Source organism: Acipenser ruthenus, unplaced genomic scaffold (assembly GCF_902713425.1).
Source record: "Acipenser ruthenus unplaced genomic scaffold, fAciRut3.2 maternal haplotype, whole genome shotgun sequence".
In the NCBI taxonomy this organism is placed as follows: domain Eukaryota; kingdom Metazoa; phylum Chordata; class Actinopteri; order Acipenseriformes; family Acipenseridae; genus Acipenser; species Acipenser ruthenus.
Window position 1 is genome coordinate 56,534 of NW_026708236.1, and position 20,967 is coordinate 77,500.

At 46.4% G+C, this 20,967-nt stretch overlaps 2 protein-coding genes across 6 annotated transcripts; both read right to left on the minus strand.

Annotated features, from left to right (window-relative positions):
- Window positions 1–68: 68 nt before the first annotated feature.
- LOC131730372 (LRRN4 C-terminal-like protein) lies at window positions 69–5,940 on the minus strand. 4 transcript variants are annotated; one of them, XM_059020446.1, is made up of 3 exons: window positions 4,988–5,940; window positions 4,190–4,888; window positions 69–1,865 (listed from the first exon to the last, which is right to left on the minus strand). In XM_059020446.1, the coding sequence occupies exon 3, from the start codon at window positions 1,855–1,857 to the stop codon at window positions 1,018–1,020; it is 840 nt and encodes a 279-aa protein (XP_058876429.1). In that variant the 5' UTR covers window positions 1,858–1,865; window positions 4,190–4,888; window positions 4,988–5,940; the 3' UTR covers window positions 69–1,017. The 4 variants fall into 4 exon arrangements, with proteins under 4 accessions (XP_058876429.1, XP_058876428.1, XP_058876426.1 ...); XM_059020445.1 differs by having other exon boundaries at window positions 4,190–5,940; XM_059020443.1 differs by lacking the exons at window positions 4,190–4,888; window positions 4,988–5,940 and adding an exon at window positions 2,241–2,779.
- Window positions 5,941–8,678: 2,738 nt separating this feature from the next.
- Window positions 8,679–18,883, minus strand: LOC131730371 (seipin-like). Of its 2 annotated transcripts, XM_059020441.1 has the most exons (11): window positions 18,679–18,883; window positions 15,676–16,621; window positions 15,436–15,517; window positions 14,630–14,773; window positions 13,990–14,124; window positions 13,620–13,717; window positions 12,992–13,133; window positions 11,292–11,370; window positions 11,117–11,191; window positions 10,307–10,429; window positions 8,679–9,289 (listed from the first exon to the last, which is right to left on the minus strand). In XM_059020441.1, the coding sequence occupies exons 2-11, from the start codon at window positions 15,882–15,884 to the stop codon at window positions 9,150–9,152; spliced, it is 1,227 nt and encodes a 408-aa protein (XP_058876424.1). In that variant the 5' UTR covers window positions 15,885–16,621; window positions 18,679–18,883; the 3' UTR covers window positions 8,679–9,149. The 2 variants fall into 2 exon arrangements, with proteins under 2 accessions (XP_058876424.1, XP_058876425.1); XM_059020442.1 differs by lacking the exon at window positions 11,117–11,191 and having other exon boundaries at window positions 11,247–11,370.
- Between the last annotated feature and the right edge of the window lie 2,084 nt (window positions 18,884–20,967).

Consider the following 20,967-nt stretch of genomic DNA (forward strand, 5'->3'; position numbering starts at 1 on the left):
TATTATTATTATTATTTATTATTATTATTATTATTATTATTATTATTATTATTATTAAATCGGTAGGTCCCATTGAGATTTTTTTTACGACTTTTCTTTTTTTTTCAAAAATAAGATATTTTTTCACAGCTTACAAAGCCATACATATATATATTTTTTTAAAAAAAATGTGTTTTATTTCATGACACAAAACCAGCCGGTACAGCACAGTACAAGAAAGAGCAAAAATAACAACACGATCATTCTGTAAAATAAATAATATATTGTATATTTAAAAAACTAAACACTGAAATGGCATCTAATAGAAAATACACGACAGATATTTACATAACTTGTAGATTTGCACAGAGAGAGCGCTTGTTTTTATAGTGTGCCTGTAAACTGCACTTGCTGGTCAAACTCTACTGCATATGAATTACATTGTGTTTGATTGGGGGGGTTTTGTATAGCAGACAGTGCCTCTGGTGGCTGGAAACAGACATTACAATATCTCTGAAAAATAATTTTCCATTGCATACAATACCATTGCAAACCACATCAGCAACGTAGCTTTTTTTACCATAGGACACAGTGCGACCTAGTGGACATATATTATAACTGCAGTTTTTATTATTATTATTATTATTAATGTAAGTTTGAACCATTTAAAATGTCTTTCATTTTAAAAAAAAATATTATTATTTATTTCTTAGCAGACGCCCTTATCCAGGGCGACCTACAATTGTTACAAGATACCACATTATTTTTACATACAATTCCCCATTTATACAGTTGGGTTTTTACTGGAGCAATCTAGGTAAAGTACCTTGCTCAACGGTACAGCAGCAGTGTCCCCCCACCTGGGACTGAACCCACGACCCTCCGGTCAAGAGTCCAGAGCCCTGACCGCTACTCCACCCCGCTTCCCATTTGATAAAGTAAGGCAGTCTGAACATTTCAATTTATCGTCCACCAGGTGGCAGTACGAACAGCAAAATGTCTGCATTGATTTCTATGCATCTCAACAGCGAGCCCCATTCAGCTGGACAGCATGTCCACGCTCCCGCGACTGTAGCTCGGGTTGGCCAATCCCATCGCGTCTCTGCCGGCTCGCCTGTTGGCACGGCAACGCCGGAACGCCAGGACGCTGAGAGCTGCTGCCAACAGCACCACAGCGCCCCCTGCCAGCCCGGCGTACAAATACAAGCGGTTTGGGGGCCTCAGCTCGTAATTGGAGCAAGCCGAAGAGGCGCCGGAATCAGCCGAACCAGAGTTCACCTTGTTAACGGCCCGAACACAGATGTGGTACGTCAACCCGGGCTCCAGACCGTCCAGAACCGCGGCCCTGACCCGGTTTCCAAACTCAACAGTCCGCCGCGGGTTGTCTGACCCGTCTCCCTTCCCTCCTCCTCCTGCGGTTTTCCTCCCGTAGTAAGAGATCTGGTAGCGGTCCACCTCGGACGCCGGGGCGCACCAGTGTACCAGAATCGCCGCCGGGTCTTGCTGGCTAACCTCCCGAAAACTGGGCGGCTCCGGGGCCACGCTGGCCGAAGTGACGCCGGGACACAAACACGGACTGTCCCGCCTCAGCTCGTCGCACGGGACCTGACCGTCTCTGCAAGGGTCGTAGTCGCATGGCGATGGGGGCGGGGTTTGGAGAGAGACCCCGCCCCCGGGGGAGGAGTCACCCTCCCCTTCGTCTTCGTAGTCTCCTCCGAACTCGACCAGGATGCGGCGCAGGAGGGTGGTGGGCCGGGCCGTGCTGTTGGTCGCGGGTTCGGTTGCCTCGGCCGCGCCAGCGATGCTCTCCGTCCGCAGAGAAAGGAGGGCAAGGGTCAGAAACAGCGGGCAAGCTCTGAGGAAGTCCCGGATCGGCATTGTAATATCTGAAAACAATGGAAAATAAATAAATACCAATTATTATTATTATTATTTTGTACACCTAAATTTGAAATAAAATCTAGCTCAGTTTTCATTTAGTATTATTTATTTCTTAGCAGACGCCCTTATCCAGGGCGACTTACAATTCTTACAAGATATTACATTATTTTTACATACAATTCCCCATTTATACAGTTGGGTTTTTACTGGAGCAATCTAGGTAAAGTACTTTGCTCAAGGGTACAGCAGCAGTGCCCCCCCCACCTGGGATTGAACCCACGACCCACCGGTCAAGAGTCCAGAGCCCTAACCACTACTCCACAACTAGCCCTGCCCTAACTAGGATCAAGCAATACTGTCGGACGCGTTTCAAACCTCACCTCGCTGGCTTGAGCTCCTGGAGGCTGGCAGAGACCAGCAGCTCTTCATATAGTTTGAAATCAAAGAGGCACACAGCCAGCAATTCAAACCTGCTTCGACATGCACAGCGAAAAAACAAACACGCTGTCCTCGGGCTGAGTGAAGTCTTTATAACACTGATGAAGGCACTGGAGCCCAAACGCTGGTCTGCTTGACTCGGTCTCTTCTAGTTTCAGTAATAACACTGATGAAGGCACTGGAGCCCAAACGCTGGTCTGCTTGACTCGGTCTCTTCTAGTTTCAGTAATAACACTGATGAAGGCACTGGAGCCCAAACGCTGGTCTGCTTGACTCGGTCTCTTCTAGTTTCAATAATAACACTGATGAAGGCACTGGAGCCCAAACGCTGGTCTGCTTGACTCGGTCTCTTCTAGTTTCAATAATCACACTGATGAAGCACTGGAGTCCAAACGCTGGTCTGCTTGACTCGGTCTCTTCTAGTTTCAATAATCACACTGATGAAGGCACTGGAGTCCAAACGCTGGTCTGCTTGACTCGGTCTCTTCTAGTTTCAATAATCACACTGATGAAGGCACTGGAGCCCAAACGCTGGGCTGCTTGACTCGGTCTCTTCTAGTTTCAATAATAACACTGATGAAGGCACTGGAGCCCAAACGCTGGTCTGCTTGACTCGGTCTCTTCTAGTTTCAATAATAACACTGATGAAGGCACTGGAGCCCAAACGCTGGTCTGCTTGACTCGGTCTCTTCTAGTTTCAATAATCACACTGATGAAGGCACTGGAGCCCAAACGCTGGTCTGCTTGACTCGGTCTCTTCTAGTTTCAATAATAACACTGATGAAGGCACTGGAGCCCAAACGCTGGTCTGCTTGACTCGGTCTCTTCTAGTTTCAATCACACTGATGAAGGCACTGGAGCCCAAACGCTGGTCTGCTTGACTCGGTCTCTTCTAGTTTCAATAATCACACTGATGAAGGCACTGGAGTCCAAACGCTGGTCTGCTTGACTCGGTCTCTTCTAGTTTCAATAATCACACTGATGAAGGCACTGGAGCCCAAACGCTGGTCTGCTTGACTCGGTCTCTTCTAGTTTCAATAATCACACTGATGAAGGCACTGGAGCCCAAACGCTGGTCTGCTTGACTCGGTCTCTTCTAGTTTCAATAATCACACTGATGAAGGCACTGGAGCCCAAACGCTGGTCTGCTTGACTCGGTCTCTTCTAGTTTCAATAATCACACTGATGAAGGCACTGGAGCCCAGACGCTGGTCTGCTTGACTCATGAACCCTATCAGATGTATACAAGCATTTTTACAGTTACAATAATATTTGAATTATTTAAAACATCCTCACTCACCTTACGGGGAATATCGCTGCAATTCAGATGAGCTTCACTTTAATATATATTCTCTCTTTCCTTCTCTCTTTCTTTCTTTCTCTCTCTCTCCCCTCTCTCTCTCCCCTCTCTTTTAAAGCTTGCTAACCCCGCCTCCCCTCCCTAGCCCCTCCCCCTCACAGCCAGCCCGCCCTCACTCTCTCACACTCATGCATTCCCCAGCTCTCAGTAATGCAGCATGGCCCTGCTGTTCCTTATAAGGCTCTCTCATTGTGAGGCTGTGTGAGCCGCGCCCCGTTACTCAGAGCAGCGCCTCTCTGTGTTTCTGCCTCTCTTCATTTCCACTGTGATTAATGGACAAGGGGGGGATCGGAATTTCCGGGGATTACTTCCAAACCACCAAATTCTGAATGGATGATTGAGCAGAGACACTCACACACACACACAGACAGACAGACACACAGACACATATACAGACACACAGACACACACACACAGAATCATATACAGACAGACAGACAAAGAGACAGACACACACACACACACACACACACACACACACACACACAGACATACACAGACACACACACAGACACTCGCTAGGTATGTTACCTGCTGAAACCTGTCATGGCCCCCCTCCTTGGTAAGCTGGGTTCACAGAGAGTCCTGCAGCTGCTAATCCACAGAGCCAGGAGTCCACCCTCAGATCTGTGTGAGAGGTGAGCCGCTGTGTGAGTGAGCGCCTGAGCCCCTGAACCCCTGAACCCCAAACCCTGCACTGGAATCAGAGCCACGCACTTCACACAGAGAGGGGTCCTCTGAGTGTGTGTCTTGTCAGTGTGTGTGTGTGTGTGTGTGTGTGTGTGTGTCTGTGTGTGTGTCTGTGTGGGTGAGTGTGTGTGTGTGCGTGCGTGTGTGTCTGTGTGTGTGTGTCTGTGTGTCTGTGTGGGTGAGTGTGTGTGTGTGTCTGTGTGGGTGTGTGTGTGTGAGTGTGTGTGTGTGTGTGTCTGTGTGGGTGAGTGTGTGTGTGTGTGTGTGTCTGTGTGGGTGTGTGTGTGTGAGTGTGTGTGTGTGTGTGTCTGTGTGGGTGAGTGTGTGTGTGTGGACAGCTTACAATACTGCGCTGTCATATGATTTGTTTTTTCCATAATGAGCTCGTCCTAAATAATCAGACCCCCCCCCCCAGCGTTCATGCTGCTCCCGGGCCTGTAGAAACAACTACAGTGTGGAGGCGTGGAGCCGGGCTGTCAGGACACAACGAGGCCGATCCCATGTGGGAGTAACGTCATCAGCGTTCCCAGGAATGAGCCTCTATGGAAAGAAAATGAACAAGACGTTGCCTGGATACCCTGACAGCAATTCAAAGAGACGTGTTTAAAAAAACACACAGGGTTACAAACTCACACTCACCCTACTGCTGCTGCACCCAGTCCTGGGGTTCAGAGCGCCCCTCAATGAAGTCTAGTATTATTATTATTAATATTGAAATGATCAGGAGCCAGGAGTTTGAGCAGGGTTACAAACTCACACTAGCCCTGCTGCTGCTGCTGCTGCACCCAGTCCTGGGGTTCAGAGCTCCCCTCAGTGAAGTCTAGTATTATTATTATTAATATTGAAATGATCAGGAGCCAGGAGTTTGAGCAGGGTTACAAACTCACACTAGCCCTGCTGCTGCTGCTGCACCCAGTCCTGGGGTTCAGAACTCCCCTCAATGAAGTCTAGTATTATTATTATTATTATTATTATTATTATTAATATTGAAATGATCAGGAGCCAGGAGTTTGAGCAGGGTTACAAACTCACACTAGCCCTGCTGCTGCTGCTGCTGCTGCTGCACCCAGTCCTGGGGTTCAGAGCTCCCCTCAATGAAGTCTAGTATTATTATTATTAATATTGAAATGATCAGGAGCCAGGAGTTTGAGCAGGGTTACAAACTCACACTAGCCCTGCTGCTGCTGCTGCTGCTGCACCCAGTCCTGGGGTTCAGAACTCCCCTCAATGAAGTCTAGTATTATTATTATTATTATTATTATTATTATTAATATTGAAATGATCAGGAGCCAGGAGTTTGAGCAGGGTTACAAACTCACACTAGCCCTGCTGCTGCTGCTGCTGCTGCTGCACCCAGTCCTGGGGTTCAGAGCTCCCCTCAATGAAGTCTAGTATTATTATTATTAATATTGAAATGATCAGGAGCCAGGAGTTTGAGCAGGGTTACAAACTCACACTAGCCCTGCTGCTGCTGCTGCTGCACCCAGTCCTGGGGTTCAGAGCTCCCCTCAATGAAGTCTAGTATTAGTATTATTATTATTATTAATATTGAAATGATCAGGAGCCAAGAGTTTGAGCAGGGTTACAAACTCACACTAGCCCTGCTGCTGCTGCTGCTGCACCCAGTCCTGGGGTTCAGAGCTCCCCTCAATGAAGTCTAGTATTATTATTATTAATATTGAAATGATCAGGAGCCAAGAGTTTGAGCAGGGTTAGAAACTCACACTAGCCCTGCTGCTGCTGCTGCACCCAGTCCTGGGGTTCAGAGCTCCCCTCAATGAAGTCTAGTATTATTATTATTAATATTGAAATGATCAGGAGCCAGGAGTTTGAGCAGGGTTAGAAACTCACACTAGCCCTGCTGCTGCTGCTGCTGCACCCAGTCCTGGGGTTCAGAGCTCCCCTCAGTGAAGTCTAGTATTATTATTATTAATATTGAAATGATCAGGAGCCAGGAGTTTGAGCAGGGTTACAAACTCACACTAGCCCTGCTGCTGCTGCTGCTGCACCCAGTCCTGGGGTTCAGAGCTCCCCTCAATGAAGTCTAGTATTATTATTATTAATATTGAAATGATCAGGAGCCAAGAGTTTGAGCAGGGTTAGAAACTCACACTAGCCCTGCTGCTGCTGCTGCACCCAGTCCTGGGGTTCAGAGCTCCCCTCAATGAAGTCTAGTATTATTATTATTATTATTATTATTAATATTGAAATGATCAGGAGCCAGGAGTTTGAGCAGGGTTAGAAACTCACACTAGCCTTGCTGCTGCTGCTGCTGCACCCAGTCCTGGTGTTCAGAGCTCCTCTCAGACAGGACCGGGCGGTGTGTGGGTGTGGGTGGGACGGTTTGAGTCATTCCTTATAGGAACATGTCAGAGCTATGGGATGCCAGCAGCGCATGCTGGAGCAGGTGAGAATCACTGTAATGGTTTTACTGGCTCTGTGTGTCTGAGCTGGCTGATAACGAGGTCAGATAGACCAGGGGGGAGGGAGAGGCTTGCTGTCTCGCTCTCTCTCTCCGCTGCTGTAGACAAAACTATTATGAATAAAATAATTTCATAAAAAAAAAAAAATCAGACACCCAGACAGACATGTGGGTGGCACAAAGGCACAGAACTGAAAATGATTGTTTTTAGTGACTTGCTCAGGGTCACACGCGCGCACACACACACGCACACGCACGCACGCACACACACAGAGTGAGTCAGTGGCTCAGCCGGGATTTGAACCTCCTGAGAGAGAGATACAGACAGAGAGAGAGAGAGAGAGACAGAGGCAGAGACAGAGAGAGAGACAGAGAGAGACAGAGACAGAGAGAGAGAGAAACACAGACAGAGACAGAGAGAGAGAGAAACACAGACAGAGAGAGAGAGAGAGACAAACACAGACAGACAGAGAGAGAGAGAGAGAGAGAGACAGGCAGAGAGACAGAGAGACAGACAGAGAGAGACAGACAGAGAGACAGAGACAGAGAGACAGAGAGAGACAGAGAGACACAGACAGAGAGCGAGAGACACAGACAGAGAGAGACAGACAGAGAGAGACAGAGAGCGAGAGACACAGACAGAGAGAGAGACATGACCAGCGTATAGAAGAGTTTCCCTAAAAAATAAAATAAAATAAAACGACAATGTATTTTTTCGCATTGAATTCCGTGTTTATTACAGAAAGTAATATTACTAACAAAACCCCACGAGAGAGATGAAAAGGCAGCCGTGAAACACGAGGGGCAAAGAAAGCATCTGTGAAAGGCAAAGAGGGTTAAGAGAGGGGATAGCAGGCAACCACAGCACTAATAATAATGATAATAATAATAATAATAATAATAATAATAATAATAATAATAATGATGATGATGTTTGGCCTCACCTAGCATTCAGCAGTAAGCTGTGCTGTTAGTGCAACGCAGGGTTAATAAGTTAGAAAAATAAAAAATACAAAAATATTAATAAATGATTCCATTCTGCACTCCCCCCCCCCCCCCAGCATTCTAACACTCCGAGACTTTCTTCAGATCTCCATCCCTCCCCGTGTCTCCAGAAATACCATCCGAGGGGAGGGGGCGAGCTGCGGGTTAAAAGAATTAAGACACTCAAAAGAAAAAGAAAAAAAAACACAGCTTGGTCCCAAATTTTGGGAATGTAAGGAACCCCCCCCCGAAAAAACAAACCAACCCTTATTATAACTGTGGCTGGCCTCTCAGTTTAGTGAGGGCGTGTTCAGTCTAGCAGACTGCAAGCCAGGGTGATTGCTGGGCACTGCGTGGGGGGGGGGGGGGGGTGCTGCATTGCCCCCTGGTGGCGACAGATAGGTAAGGCAGCAAGGTGCTCCACAAAGCACTGTTAACAACTACCAGAGGCGAGAGAATGGATTTTAAAGATGGTCAGCGCTCCTTTAAAGGGAGGGGCCAGCGATCCTGTTAATAAAGCTAATAAGAGGTGAGAGAATGGATTTTAAAGATGGTCAGCGCTCCTTTAAAGGAAGGGTACCAGCGATCCTGTTAATAAAGCTAATAAGAGGTGAGAGAATGGATTTTAAAGATGGTCAGCGCTCCTTTAAAGGAAGGGTACCAGCGATCCTGTTAATAAAGCTAATAAGAGGCGAGAGAATGGATTTTAAAGATGGTCAGCGCTCCTTTAAAGGGAGGGGCCAGTGATCCTGTTTATAAAGCTAATAAGAGGTGAGAGAATGGATTTTAAAGATGGTCAGCGCTCCTTTAAAGGGAGGGACCAGCGATCCTGTTAATAAAGCTAATAAGAGGTGAGAGAATGGATTTTAAAGATGGTCAGCGCTCCTTTAAAGGGAGGGACCAGCGATCCTGTTAATAAAGCTAATAAGAGGTGAGAGAATGGATTTTAAAGATGCTCAGCGCTCCTTTAAAGGGAGGGGCCAGCGATCCTGTTAATAAAGCTAATAAGAGGTGAGAGAATGGATTTTAAAGATGGTCAGCGCTCCTTTAAAGGGAGGGACCAGCGATCCTGTTAATAAAGCTAATAAGAGGTGAGAGAATGGATTTTAAAGATGCTCAGCGCTCCTTTAAAGGGAGGGGCCAGCGATCCTGTTAATAAAGCTAATAAGAGGTGAGAGAATGGATTTTAAAGATGGTCAGCGCTCCTTTAAAGGGAGGGACCAGCGATCCTGTTAATAAAGCTAATAAGAGGTGAGAGAATGGATTTTAAAGACTTGTTTTAAAGGGGTCTCAGTGCTATTCTGCTAGTGCTTATAAGAGGCAAGGAAACTCTTCTGTTCAGAGTGGGAGCGCGGCGCGTGGCTCCAGCGTGGCTCCTCGTGGCCTCGCTCCAGTTTAAAAGCTCATGCAGCCTCCGTGTCGCTGTCTCAGCTCCGTCTCCATGGCGGCAGCCTCGGCCACGCCCCCGGGCCCCTCCTCCTCCAATGAGCTCGCGTCCAGAAGGACGGGCGCCTCCTCCGTCGACGAATCAAGAGCTGGCAGAGAAGAGGAGGCATTAAAAAAAAAAATTAAAAACCTGCTACTACAAAAAAAAAACAAAAAAAAAAAAAAAAAACACAAAGACCCTTGTTTCCCCCGGGCAGCGCCCCTCCTTCCTGACTCCTGTATCCATCATCGATTCACTCAGAATACTTTAAACCTGCTGAGTGAAGCACATTCCTGCATTTCTACTGGAGACTCTGTGTGTGTGTGTGTCAGTGTGTGCGTGTGTGTGTGTGTCAGTCAGTCTCTCAGTGTGTGCGTGTGTCTCAGTGTGTGTGTGTGTGGGAGTCAGTCAGTCTCTCAGTGTGTGTGTGTGTGTGTGTGTGTGTGTGTCAGTCAGTCAGTGTCTCAGTGTGTGTGTGTCAGTGTGTGTGTGTCTCAGTCAGTCTCTCAGTGTGTGCGTGTGAGTCAGTGTGTGTGTGTCAGTCAGTCTCTCAGTGTGTGCGTGTCAGTCAGTGTCTCAGTGTGTGTGTCAGTCAGTCTCTCAGTGTGTGTGTGTGTGTGTGTGTGTGTGTGTGTGTGTCAGTCAGTCTCTCAGTGTGTGTGTGTGTGTGTGTGCGTGTGTGTGTGTGTCAGTCAGTCTCTCAGTGTGTGTGTGTGTGTGTGTGTGTGGGAGTCAGTCAGTCTCTCAGTGTGTGTGTGTCTCAGTGTGTGTGTGTGTCAGTCAGTCTCTCAGTGTGTGTGTGTCTCAGTGTGTGTGTGTGGGAGTCAGTCAGTCTCTCAGTGTGTGTGTGTGTGTGTGTCTTTAGTCAGTGTCAGTGTGTCTCAGTGTGTGTGTGTGTTTTTAGTCAGTGTCTCAGTGTGTGTCAGTGTGTGTGTGTGTGTGTGTGTGTGTGTGTGTGTGTGTGTGTGTGTGTGTGTGTGTGTCAGTCAGTGTGTGTGTGTTTTTTGTCAGTCAGTGTCTCGGTGTGATCCTGTCCCTGTGAAATTACCATTTCTATTTATAATCCCAGCGAGTCTCAGTATTTAGCAGGGGAGCGCTGGTGCCCGTCTTTGTGTGTAATCCCTACCTGAGGAGTCTGTCTCATTATATGGCAGGTCCACCTGCTCGTTCAGAGAGCCAATGGTCTCCAGAGGCTCCTCCCCCTCACCAGGCTCCTCCCCCTCACCAGGCTCCTCCCCCTCCAGTTCCTCTGAGGAACACAAGGGGGCAGCAGTGAGTCCAGCAACATTAAAAATCAGTCATAGAACACCAAGGAACCAATCACAGAGCACCACGGTCAATCACAGAACACCACGGTCAATCACAGAGCATCACGGTCAATCACAGAGCACCACGGTCAATCACAGAGCATCACGGTCAATCACAGAGCATCACGGTCAATCACAGAGCACCATGGAACCAATCACAGAGCATCACGGTCAATCACAGAGCACCACGGTCAATCACAGAGCACCACGGTCAATCACAGAACACCACGGTCAATCACAGAACACCTCGGTCAATCACAGAGCATCACGGTCAATCACAGAGCACCACGGTCAATCACAGAGCACCACGGTCAATCACAGAGCACCACGGTCAATCACAGAGCATCACGGTCAATCACAGAGCACCATGGAACCAATCACAGAGCACCATGGAACCAATCACAGAGCACCACGGTCAATCACAGAGCATCACAGTCAATCACAGAGCATCACAGTCAATCACAGAGCACCATGGAACCAATCACAGAGCACCATGGAACCAATCACAGAGCACCACGGTCAATCACAGAGCACCACGGAACCAATCACAGAGCACCACGGTCAATCACCCCGCCCTCCCCCTCCCCGTATTAATCTTATTTTGACACAGGCAATCTTAAAAAACGTACCTTTCCCCCGTGCGGGTCTTTCTGTGGTGACATCATCACCTGCGCTAGCCACTCCCGTCGTCTCGGGGGCGGGAGCTGGGAATGACATAAAATAAATAAATAAATTAATTAATTAATTAAATAAACAAACCGGGATTGGGATCCTCCTGCGTTTCCAGTTCCGCGCTGCGCTCACCCGGAGCTCTCTGCGCTCCGATCCGTCGCCTCGCCTCCTCCCTCCTCTGCTGAAGTCGAGTTCCAGCGCCCAGATTCACCTGAAACAGCAAACAGAGAGTCAAAATACAGAGACGCACAGAGTCAAACCTAGAGACGCAGAGTCAAACTACAGAGACGCAGAGAGTCAGACTACAGAGACGCAGAGAGTCAGACTACAGAGACGCAGAGAGTCAAACTACAGAGACGCAGAGAGTCAAACCTACAGAGACGCAGAGAGTCAAACTACAGAGACGCAGAGAGTCAACCTACAGAGACGCAGAGAGTCAAACCTACAGAGACGCAGAGAGTCAGACTACAGAGACGCAGAGAGTCAGACTACAGAGACGCAGAGAGTCAAACTACAGAGACGCAGAGAGTCAAACCTACAGAGACGCAGAGAGTCAAACTACAGAGACGCAGAGAGTCAACCTACAGAGACGCAGAGAGTCAAACCTACAGAGACGCAGAGAGTCAAACTACAGAGACGCAGAGAGTCAACCTACAGAGACGCAGAGAGTCAAACCTACAGAGACGCAGAGAGTCAAACTACAGAGACGCAGAGAGTCAACCTACAGAGACGCAGAGAGTCAAACCTACAGAGACGCAGAGAGTCAAACCTACAGAGATGCAGAGTCAAACCTACAGAGACGCAGAGAGTCAAACTACAGAGACGCAGAGAGTCAAACCTACAGAGACGCAGAGAGTCAAACCTACAGAGACGCAGAGAGTCAAAATTACCGAGACGCAGAGTCAAACTACAGAGACGCAGAGAGTCAAACCTAGAGACGCAGAGTCAAACCTACAGAGACGCAGAGAGTCAAACCTACAGACGCAGAGAGTCAAAATTACCGAGACGCAGAGTCAAACCTACAGAGACGCAGAGAGTCAAACCTACAGAGACGCAGAGAGTCAAACCTACAGAGACGCAGAGAGTCAAACCTAGAGACGCAGTCAAACCTACAGAGACGCAGAGAGTCAAACTACAGAGACGCAGAGAGTCAAACCTACAGAGACGCAGAAAGTCAAACCTAGAGACGCAGAAAGTCAAACCTAGAGACGCAGAGTCAAACTACAGAGACGCAGAAAGTCAAACCTAGAGACGCAGAGTCAAACCTACAGAGACGCAGAGAGTCAAACTACAGAGACGCAGAGAGTCAAACCTACAGAGACGCAGAAAGTCAAACCTAGAGACGCAGAAAGTCAAACCTAGAGACGCAGAGTCAAACCTAGAGACGCAGAGTCAAACTACAGAGACGCAGAGAGTCAAACCTACAGAGACGCAGAGAGTCAAACCTAGAGACGCAGAGAGTCAAAACTAGAGACGCAGAGAGTCAAACCTACAGAGACGCAGAGTCAAACCTACAGAGACACAGAGTCAAACCTACAGAGACGCAGAGAGTCAAACCTAGAGACGCAGAGAGTCAAAACTAGAGACGCAGAGAGTCAAAACTAGAGACGCAGAGAGTCAAACCTACAGAGACGCAGAGTCAAACTACAGAGACGCAGTCAAACTACAGACTCAGAGAGTCAAAATTACCGAGACGCAGAGAGTCAAACTACAGAGATGCAGAGAGTCAAACTACAGAGATGCAGAGAGTCAAACCTACAGAGACGCAGAGTGTAAAAATACTGAGGTTCCCAGGACCCCCTGCACTGTGATTGGTTCTCTGGGACACTCACCTGCACTCTGATTGGATCCTGAGGCCAGACCCCGCCCCAGATGAACTGCAGGTAGCTGAACAGCACGATGACGCTCAGGAAGGCAAAGTTACTGGCAACTCCGATCACTGCCGAGGTCATGGGGAAGTTATAGAGGAGATACCTGCAGAATTAAACAGAGAGAGCACAGAGAGGTCTGGTGAAGCATAGGGAAGCATTGTAAAGCACAGAGAGGTGTGGTAAAGCATAGGGAAGCATTGTAAAGCACAGAGAGGTCTGGTAAAGCATAGGGAAGCATTGTAAAGCACAGAGAGGTGTGGTAAAGCATAGGGAAGCATTGTAAAGCACAGAGAGGTCTGGTAAAGCACAGGGAAGCATTGTAAAGCACAGAGAGGTCTGGTAAAGCATAGGGAAGCATTGTAAAGCACAGAGAGGTCTGGTAAAGCATAGGGAAGCATTGTAAAGCACAGAGAGGTCTGGTAAAGCATAGGGAAGCATTGTAAAGCACAGAGAGGTCTGGTAAAGCATAGGGAAGCATTGTAAAGCATAGGGAAGCATTGTAAAGCACAGAGAGGTCTGGTAAAGCATAGGGAAGCATTGTAAAGCACAGAGAGGTCTGGTAAAGCACAGAGGGATGGGAAAGCCTCACCTGATCCCAGTGAAGTGCGCGTGAATCCGGAGCCGAGCAGCGTAGAGCTGAGCCCGACGAGACTGAATCTCAATCAAAGCTCCGACGGTGGGAACATACTGGAGAGGAGAGGAGAGGAGAGGAGGAGGGGAGGAGAGAGGAGGAGGGGAGGAGAGGAGGGGAGGGGAGGAGAGAGGAGGGTCAAACACAGGAGGAAATAAAACAAAGGAAGACAACTCATTAGAAATCAGATCGAAGAATCACTGGAAGTTAGATCACTCTCACTAACACACACCCCCTAACACACACACACACACACTCACACACACCCCAACACACACACAGACACACAGACACACACAGACACACACAGACTCCCCCTCCCCCTCACCGAGTTCTCCCGGTAGTCTTCGTACAGCTCCACCTCAACCAGCTGCTTCTGCTCCGAGACCCCGGAGAGGAGGAGAGGAGAGAACACAAGAGTGTCGAGAGACTGCAGCAACGAGGACTTGTAGTGAAGCATAGCCTGGAGAGACAGAGGAGAGATTCAGAGAGAGAGAGGGAGAGAGAGAGAGAGAGAGAGAGAGAGAGGAGAGATTCAGAGAGAGAGAGAGGAGAGATTCAGAGAGAGGAGAGATTCAGAGAGAGGAGAGATTCAGAGAGAGAGAGAGAGAGAGAGAGAGAGAAAGAGGAGAGAGGAGAGATTCAAAGAGAGAGAGAGAGAGAGAGAGAGAGAGAGAGTGAAGCCGATGGAAATGGGCAATTGTATTGTATGCATTAATCCCCTCATATTCAGGGATGGGAATAAGACTCCTATTGCACAGCAGTGTGATCCAGTCCAGGTTTCACTGCTACCAGCTTGATCAGCCCCCAGTGTGTCTAGCTAACTAGCTCAGGTGTGTCTGATTATTAAACTCCCAGTGAAACCAGGACTGGATCACACTGCTGTGCAGCGGGAGTCTCGCTCCCAGCCCTGATCATGTTTGATGCTGCAGGAGACCCAGGCGCTGGTTCCGAGGGGCTGGACTCACGGAGCGGGCCGTGGTGGAGATGGTCCGGCCCCCGTGGGTGTAGCAGGACATTCGGATCAGGAACATTCCCAGCTCCTGATTCACCGGAGACTCCGGCATTTCCATCTCCAGGGAGATCCGATAGGGCTGGCCATAGATCATCACCTGCAGAACCAGAACCAGAGAGAGAGGGAGCGGGTCAGAAACGACACAGCACAAACCGGGTTAGAACCGAGCCAGAAACACACAGCACAAGGTTAGTGAGATTCATGAGCGCAAGCACACACACACGCACACAATCACACTCACACAGTTTCACAGATTAGACGTATGTGTCTGTCTGTCTCTCTGTGTATTTGGCTGTCTGTCTGTGTCTGTGTTTCAGTGTCTGTTTCAGTGTCTGTCTGTGTGTTTCAGTGTCTGTCTCTGTGTATTTGGCTGTCTGTCTGTGTCTGTGTTTCAGTGTCTGTTTCAGTGTCTGTCTGTGTGTTTCAGTGTCTGTCTCTCTGTGTATTTGGCTGTCTGTCTGTCTGTGTGTTTCAGTGTCTGTTTCAGTGTCTGTCTGTGTTTCAGTGTCTGTCTGTCTGTGTGTTTCAGTGTCTATGTGTCTGTCTGTCTGTCTATGTATCTGGCTGTCTGTCTGTGTTTCAGTGTCTGTTTCAGTGTCTGTCTGTGTTTCAGTGTCTGTCTGTCTGTGTGTTTCAGTGTCTGTCTGTCTGTGTGTTTCAGTGTCTATGTGTATCTGTCTGTCTGTCTGTTTCAGTGTCTGTCTGTGTTTCAGTGTCTGTATGTCTGTCTGTTTCAGTGTCTGTCTGTCTGTCCAGTACCTTGTCTCGTCCGTTCTTGATCAGGGAGACGTTGGCAAACGGGAAGGAGCAGAGATCCACACTGGAGGAGTCACAGTCTGTCCTGCGGAGAGGAGAGGAGAGGAGGGAACAGAGGCTGTAATACACTGGGACCGTCACTAGAGGGCGCTACAGCCCTACAGATACACAGCACTGATTCCGATTCTGATTCATATCACGCAGCTCAGGCTGCAACACAGTGTCACAGTCGCAGCGGCTCACCTGTACGAGTAGTGGACCGGGCTCACGTGGCTCACCGTGGGCATGTAGGAGTAGTAGAAGCTGCCGTAGAGAAAGACGGCGACCCAGAGCAGCAGCACCAGCACACACAGCAGCACGGCCGCCTGCAGCAGGGTGCGCCGGGCCCGGCTCAGGGACTGGGTCAGCGTGTCCTGCAGCCAGACCAGCGCGGCCCCCACCGCCCCTCCCATACCCGCCAGGGAGCGGCGCTGCCGAGAACCAGACAGGGCTCAGGGCACACAGCGCAATCTGCTTAGAGACCACTAGAGGGGAGTGTTTTGCAAGGTAATCAGTGTATCAAAGACACTGCGCTATCTGCTTAGAGACCACTAGAGGGGAGTGTTTTGCAAGGTAATCAGTGTATCAAAGACACTGCGCTATCTGCTTAGAGACCACTAGAGGGGAGTGTTTTGCAAGGTAATCAGGGGTATCAAAGACACTGCGCTATCTGCTTAGAGACCACTAGAGGGGAGTGTTTTGCAAGGTAATCAGGGTATCAAAGACACTGCGCTATCTGCTTAGAGACCACTAGAGGGGAGTGTTTTGCAAGGTAATCAGGGTATCAAAGACACTGCGCAATCTGCTTAGAGACCACTAGAGGGGAGTGTTTTGCAAGGTAATCAGGGGTATCAGGAAATTTGTACACTATGTAATATTACAGGCAACCAAAGGGCTTTAAGGAAACTTGATATAAATATGTATTATTATTATTATTTAGGCATCTTCAGAATATTCCTGAAATTGTTGCAATATTTTCTTCCAATCGCAGAAGGAACTGCAGAAGGCACCATTCTCTGTACTTCCAATTGCATTGAAAAGACAGGGTTACAGGAAGCTGTTTCAGCCAAATCACAGAGCCCGGAGCCTCTCTCTTCCTTCGGCTGCAGTGATTGGACGGTTTCCACTTGTTAGGGGCGGGTCACCAAGACTGTAGACAAAAAAAAAATAAAAAAATAAAACAAAGTCAGTTTGATGCGTGACGCTGCTGAAGGCCCTCGCTGAAACGTCTGTGCGCTTGACCCGTTTTTAAAAGAAAGATATTAATGTTTAAGAAAATGCAGATTGATAAACCGGCCCTTAAAATTCACCGTCCTGAGATACAGGATGTTAAAATGTGGGACCAGTCTTTATTGTAATAAAATTCAGAACAAACCCCCCCCAATCATCCAAATAAACCTGAAGCTCTAACAGATAACGACACGGAACGCCTGTACAGCGCTGAAACACCACGTTTAAAAAAACCAACGCAGCTGTCCTGCTGAACCTCGTCTTCTTGAATATCAGCATCACAGGGGTATCCGTGGATTATAAAAAATAACAGACGGGCCTCTTCAGAGAGTCGCAGGAAAACAATTCCATCTCGGGGTTCTGTGACAGTTTAGAAGCTCCGCCTCCGCTCTCGTAGTTTATGACAGAAACCCTCGATGGAATTATTATCCTGTAACTCACTCTCTCTCTCTCTCTCTCTCTCTCTCTGTATATAATTTATTTCTTAGCAGATCACAGTACAAGTATTAATACAATTAAGAGCAAGATAAATACAATGACTTTGGTTGTAGCAAGTACAAGAATATGACAAAATACCATTCAATGTGGGAGCAGATAAGAGTGTCAGTGATAGTTACATCAGGATACGATTAAATTTGAATTTGATCAGAAAAAAAAAACCGATTTATTCGTCCTTATTATAAGCACACAGCTTGATCTCTGTCTTCGCTTTTACCGTGGAGTCAAAAAAAAACTAAACTCCAGCCCTGACAAAAACAAAACGACCATACATCAAATACACTCATGATCGATCAATCGAACCTCGCAGCTAACACGTGTTAAAAAATCCCTTTTACATCTGAAGTGTTGTCGTGTTCCCTTCAAAAAGGAGGTTTTGAAACAACAATACAAGTTATTCAAAACTCTGAAACGCGAGAAAATAACATACCATCCCAACTTTCACCACCCAAAAAGAAAAACGCAATCAAACCGTGCGGGGGTCGCAGACGCGCTCGCCTGCCCCGGGCTCTGACTGCGACCCACCCTCCTCTACAGAGATGCGTTTCCACAGCAGCGAGACTCGGGGTTATATTAACCTCGAAATGTGATCATCGTGAGTGGAGAGAGAGTCAGACAGCCTGCAATATAATATAAACCACCTCGAGGAATGGAAAAATATTATTATTATTATTATTATTATTATTATTATTATTATGATTTATTAAGCTCACAAAATGAACGTAAAACCGCGACTTGAAACCTCTCTCTCCTCTCTCGCTCTCTCCCGAAGATTTTACCGGCAGTAAAATGTGTTATTATTATTATTATTATTATTATTATTATTATTATTATTATTATTATCATATTGGAGTTTAAACAGTTTTAAATCTCCGGCAAGCAATACAATAGGCAAGCATCGTGAAGCACAGAGAGGGACGGTAAAGCATAGTGACAGAATTAATATAAAACTATTATTATTATTATTATTATTATTATTATTATCATATTGGAGTTTAAACAGTTTTAAATCTCCGGCAAGCCATACAATAGGCAAGCATCGTGAAGCACAGAGAGGGACGGTAAAGCATAGTGACAGAATTAATATAAAACTATTATTATTATTATTATTATTATTATTATTATTATTATCATATTGGAGTTTAAACAGTTTTAAATCTCCGGCAAGCAATACAATAGGCAAGCATCGTGAAGCACAGAGAGGGACGGTAAAGCATAGTGACAGAATTAATATAAAACTATTATTATTATTATTATTATTATTATTATTCTCACAAAATGAACGTAAAGCCTGGACTTGAAGCCTCTCTCTCTCTCTCGCCGAGGATTTTAACAGCAGTAAAATGTGTAATTGTTTAATAATAATAATAATAATAATAATAATAATAATAATAATAATAATAATAATACAAAGTGAAGCATCGTCGCTGTGTTTACACCTTGTGTCAGCATCGCGTTTTAATCTTCATTAAACCCTACCTGTGTCCTGACAGCGGCTCCAGTCCGAAGTTTCGTTTGATATTCGTGTTTAATGTTTGTATTTAATGTTCGTGTTTAATGTTTGTATTTAATGTTCGTGTTTAATATTTTTATTTAATGTTTGTAAACAGTTGTTTACGGGTTCGCTGCCTCGCTCGCTGTTTTGTATCTCGGGCTACGGCGGCCCTGGAAAGACAAACTTCCTCTCCCCGCAAATATTGCGTCAATGTGGGCGGTGGTCTAGGTGACGTCAGCGAACAGTTTGAGGTCAGCGCTGAAGGGGCGTGGCCGCGGCGCAGATTCAATTATCATCATTATCATCATTATCATTATCATTATTATTATTATTATACATCAAAGTATTTAAACTCAAATATAACATTAATACAGATAACAATTTCTAATTTCTGTTGAATTATGTAAATTAGAATATATTATTATTATTATTATTATTATTATTATTATTATTATTATTATTATTATTATTATTATACATCAAAGTATTTAAACTCAAATATAATATTAATACAGATAACAATTTCCAATTTCTGTTGAATTATGTAATTTAGAATATATTATTATTATTATTATTATTATTATTATTATCATTATTATTATTATTATTATTATTATTATTATACATCAAAGTATTTAAACTCAAATATAATATTAATACAGATAACAATTTCCAATTTCTGTTGAATTATGTAATTTAGAATATATTATTATTATTATTATTATTATTATTATTATTATTATTATTATTATTATTATTATTATTATTATTAAGTATTCCAACTCCATAATAATAATAATAATAATAATAATAATAATAATAATAATAATATACGCTACATAATTCAACAGGAATGGAATATGATTATTGTTATTATCATATTGTATTCAATTAATGAGCTTATTAATAACCCCTTTTTTTGTGTCCAGTTCCCCCACGCTCACGTTAGACCGGCTCCCACGATGAGGCTCTGTGTGCCGGGGGTGTGGAAAGCGCTTTCATCCGGCGTGGCTCCGGCGTGGCTCCGGACACGGGTTTAAGAGGCTTGTGAAATTCAATTGCGATGTCGAGTCACAGCTGAACAAAGCGCGACCTTCATACAGGGAATTCTATCGCTGCACTCGTGTCTGGCCTGAAGCGCGTCTGTAAAGCAAGCCGGCTTCAGCGTTTAACACGGGGGGGTGTGGGGGGGTATCTTATATTATTATTATTATTAGTGTGTTTATTTAGCAGACGCCTTTATCCAAGGCTTACAGAGACTAGGGTGTGTGAACTATGCATCAGCTGCAGAGTCACTTACAACTACGTCTCACCCGAAAGACGGAGCACAAGGAGGTGAAGTGACTTGCTCAGGGGTCACACAATGAGTCAGTGGCTGAGGTGGGATTTGAACCGGGGACCTCCTGCTTACAAGCCCCCTTTATTTAACCACTGGACCACACAGCCTCCTTATAATTTATTATTATTATTTATTTCTTAGCAGACGCCCTTATCCAGGGCGACTTACAATTGTTACAAGATATCACGTTATACATTATTTCACATTATACAGATATCACATTATTTTTACATACAATTCCCCATTTATACAGTTGGGTTTTTACTGGAGCAATCTAGGTAAAGTACCTTGCTCAAGGGTACAACAGCAGTGTCCCCCACTGGGGACTGAACCCACGACCCTCCGGTCAGGAGTTCAGAGCCCTGACCGCTACTCCATAATACTGACCCCGTCTCATCGTGCCGAACTACACACCCGAGACCGGAGCTGTGAGACGGAGCCCCAGGGACGGGAACGAGACTCCCGCTGCACAGCGCTGTGATCCAGTCCTGCTTTCACTGGGAGTTTAATAATCAGACACACCTGAGCTTGTTAGCTAGACACACTGGGGGCTGATCAAGCTGGTAGCAGTGAAACCTGGACTGGATCACACTGCTGTGCAATAGGAGTTCACCCTGTGATGATGCACAGCATTGTTTTAACTGCAGGGATGTTAATCAGACTCCCGCTGCACCGCAGTGTGATCCAGTCCGGGTTTTATGACGCGTTATCTCTCTCTCGCACTTCACGCTTCACGCAGCAGTTGCCATGGAGACCTCTTGCCGACCACCCTGGCAACGAGGAAGAAAAGGAAGAGGGCAAAGGGTGTGGATGGGAGGGGGGGGAGAGGTCAAACCAAACAAGCTAACAAACCAGCGCCGTTAAACGCGCGATGTCAGGTAACACACTGTCCTCAATCCGGATTAACCACACTTTTAAGTAATGGTACGGTCTC

Excerpts from the sequence above, each read along its gene's own strand:
- LOC131730372 (XM_059020443.1), bottom strand. The coding sequence starts at position 2,289 with ATGAAGAGCTGCTGGTCTCTGCCAGCCTCCAGGAGCTCAAGCCAGCGA. Across the intron at positions 1,866-2,240 it reads CAGGAGCTCAAGCCAGCGAG|ATATTACAATGCCGATCCGG; the intron begins GTGAGGTTTGAA and ends CATTGTTTTCAG.
- LOC131730371 (XM_059020441.1), bottom strand. The coding sequence starts at position 15,884 with ATGGGAGGGGCGGTGGGGGCCGCGCTGGTCTGGCTGCAGGACACGCTG. Across the intron at positions 11,192-11,291 it reads CGGAGCGCAGAGAGCTCCGG|CTCCCGCCCCCGAGACGACG; the intron begins GTGAGCGCAGCG and ends TGTCATTCCCAG. Across the intron at positions 10,430-11,116 it reads AAGACCCGCACGGGGGAAAG|AGGAACTGGAGGGGGAGGAG; the intron begins GTACGTTTTTTA and ends TGTGTTCCTCAG.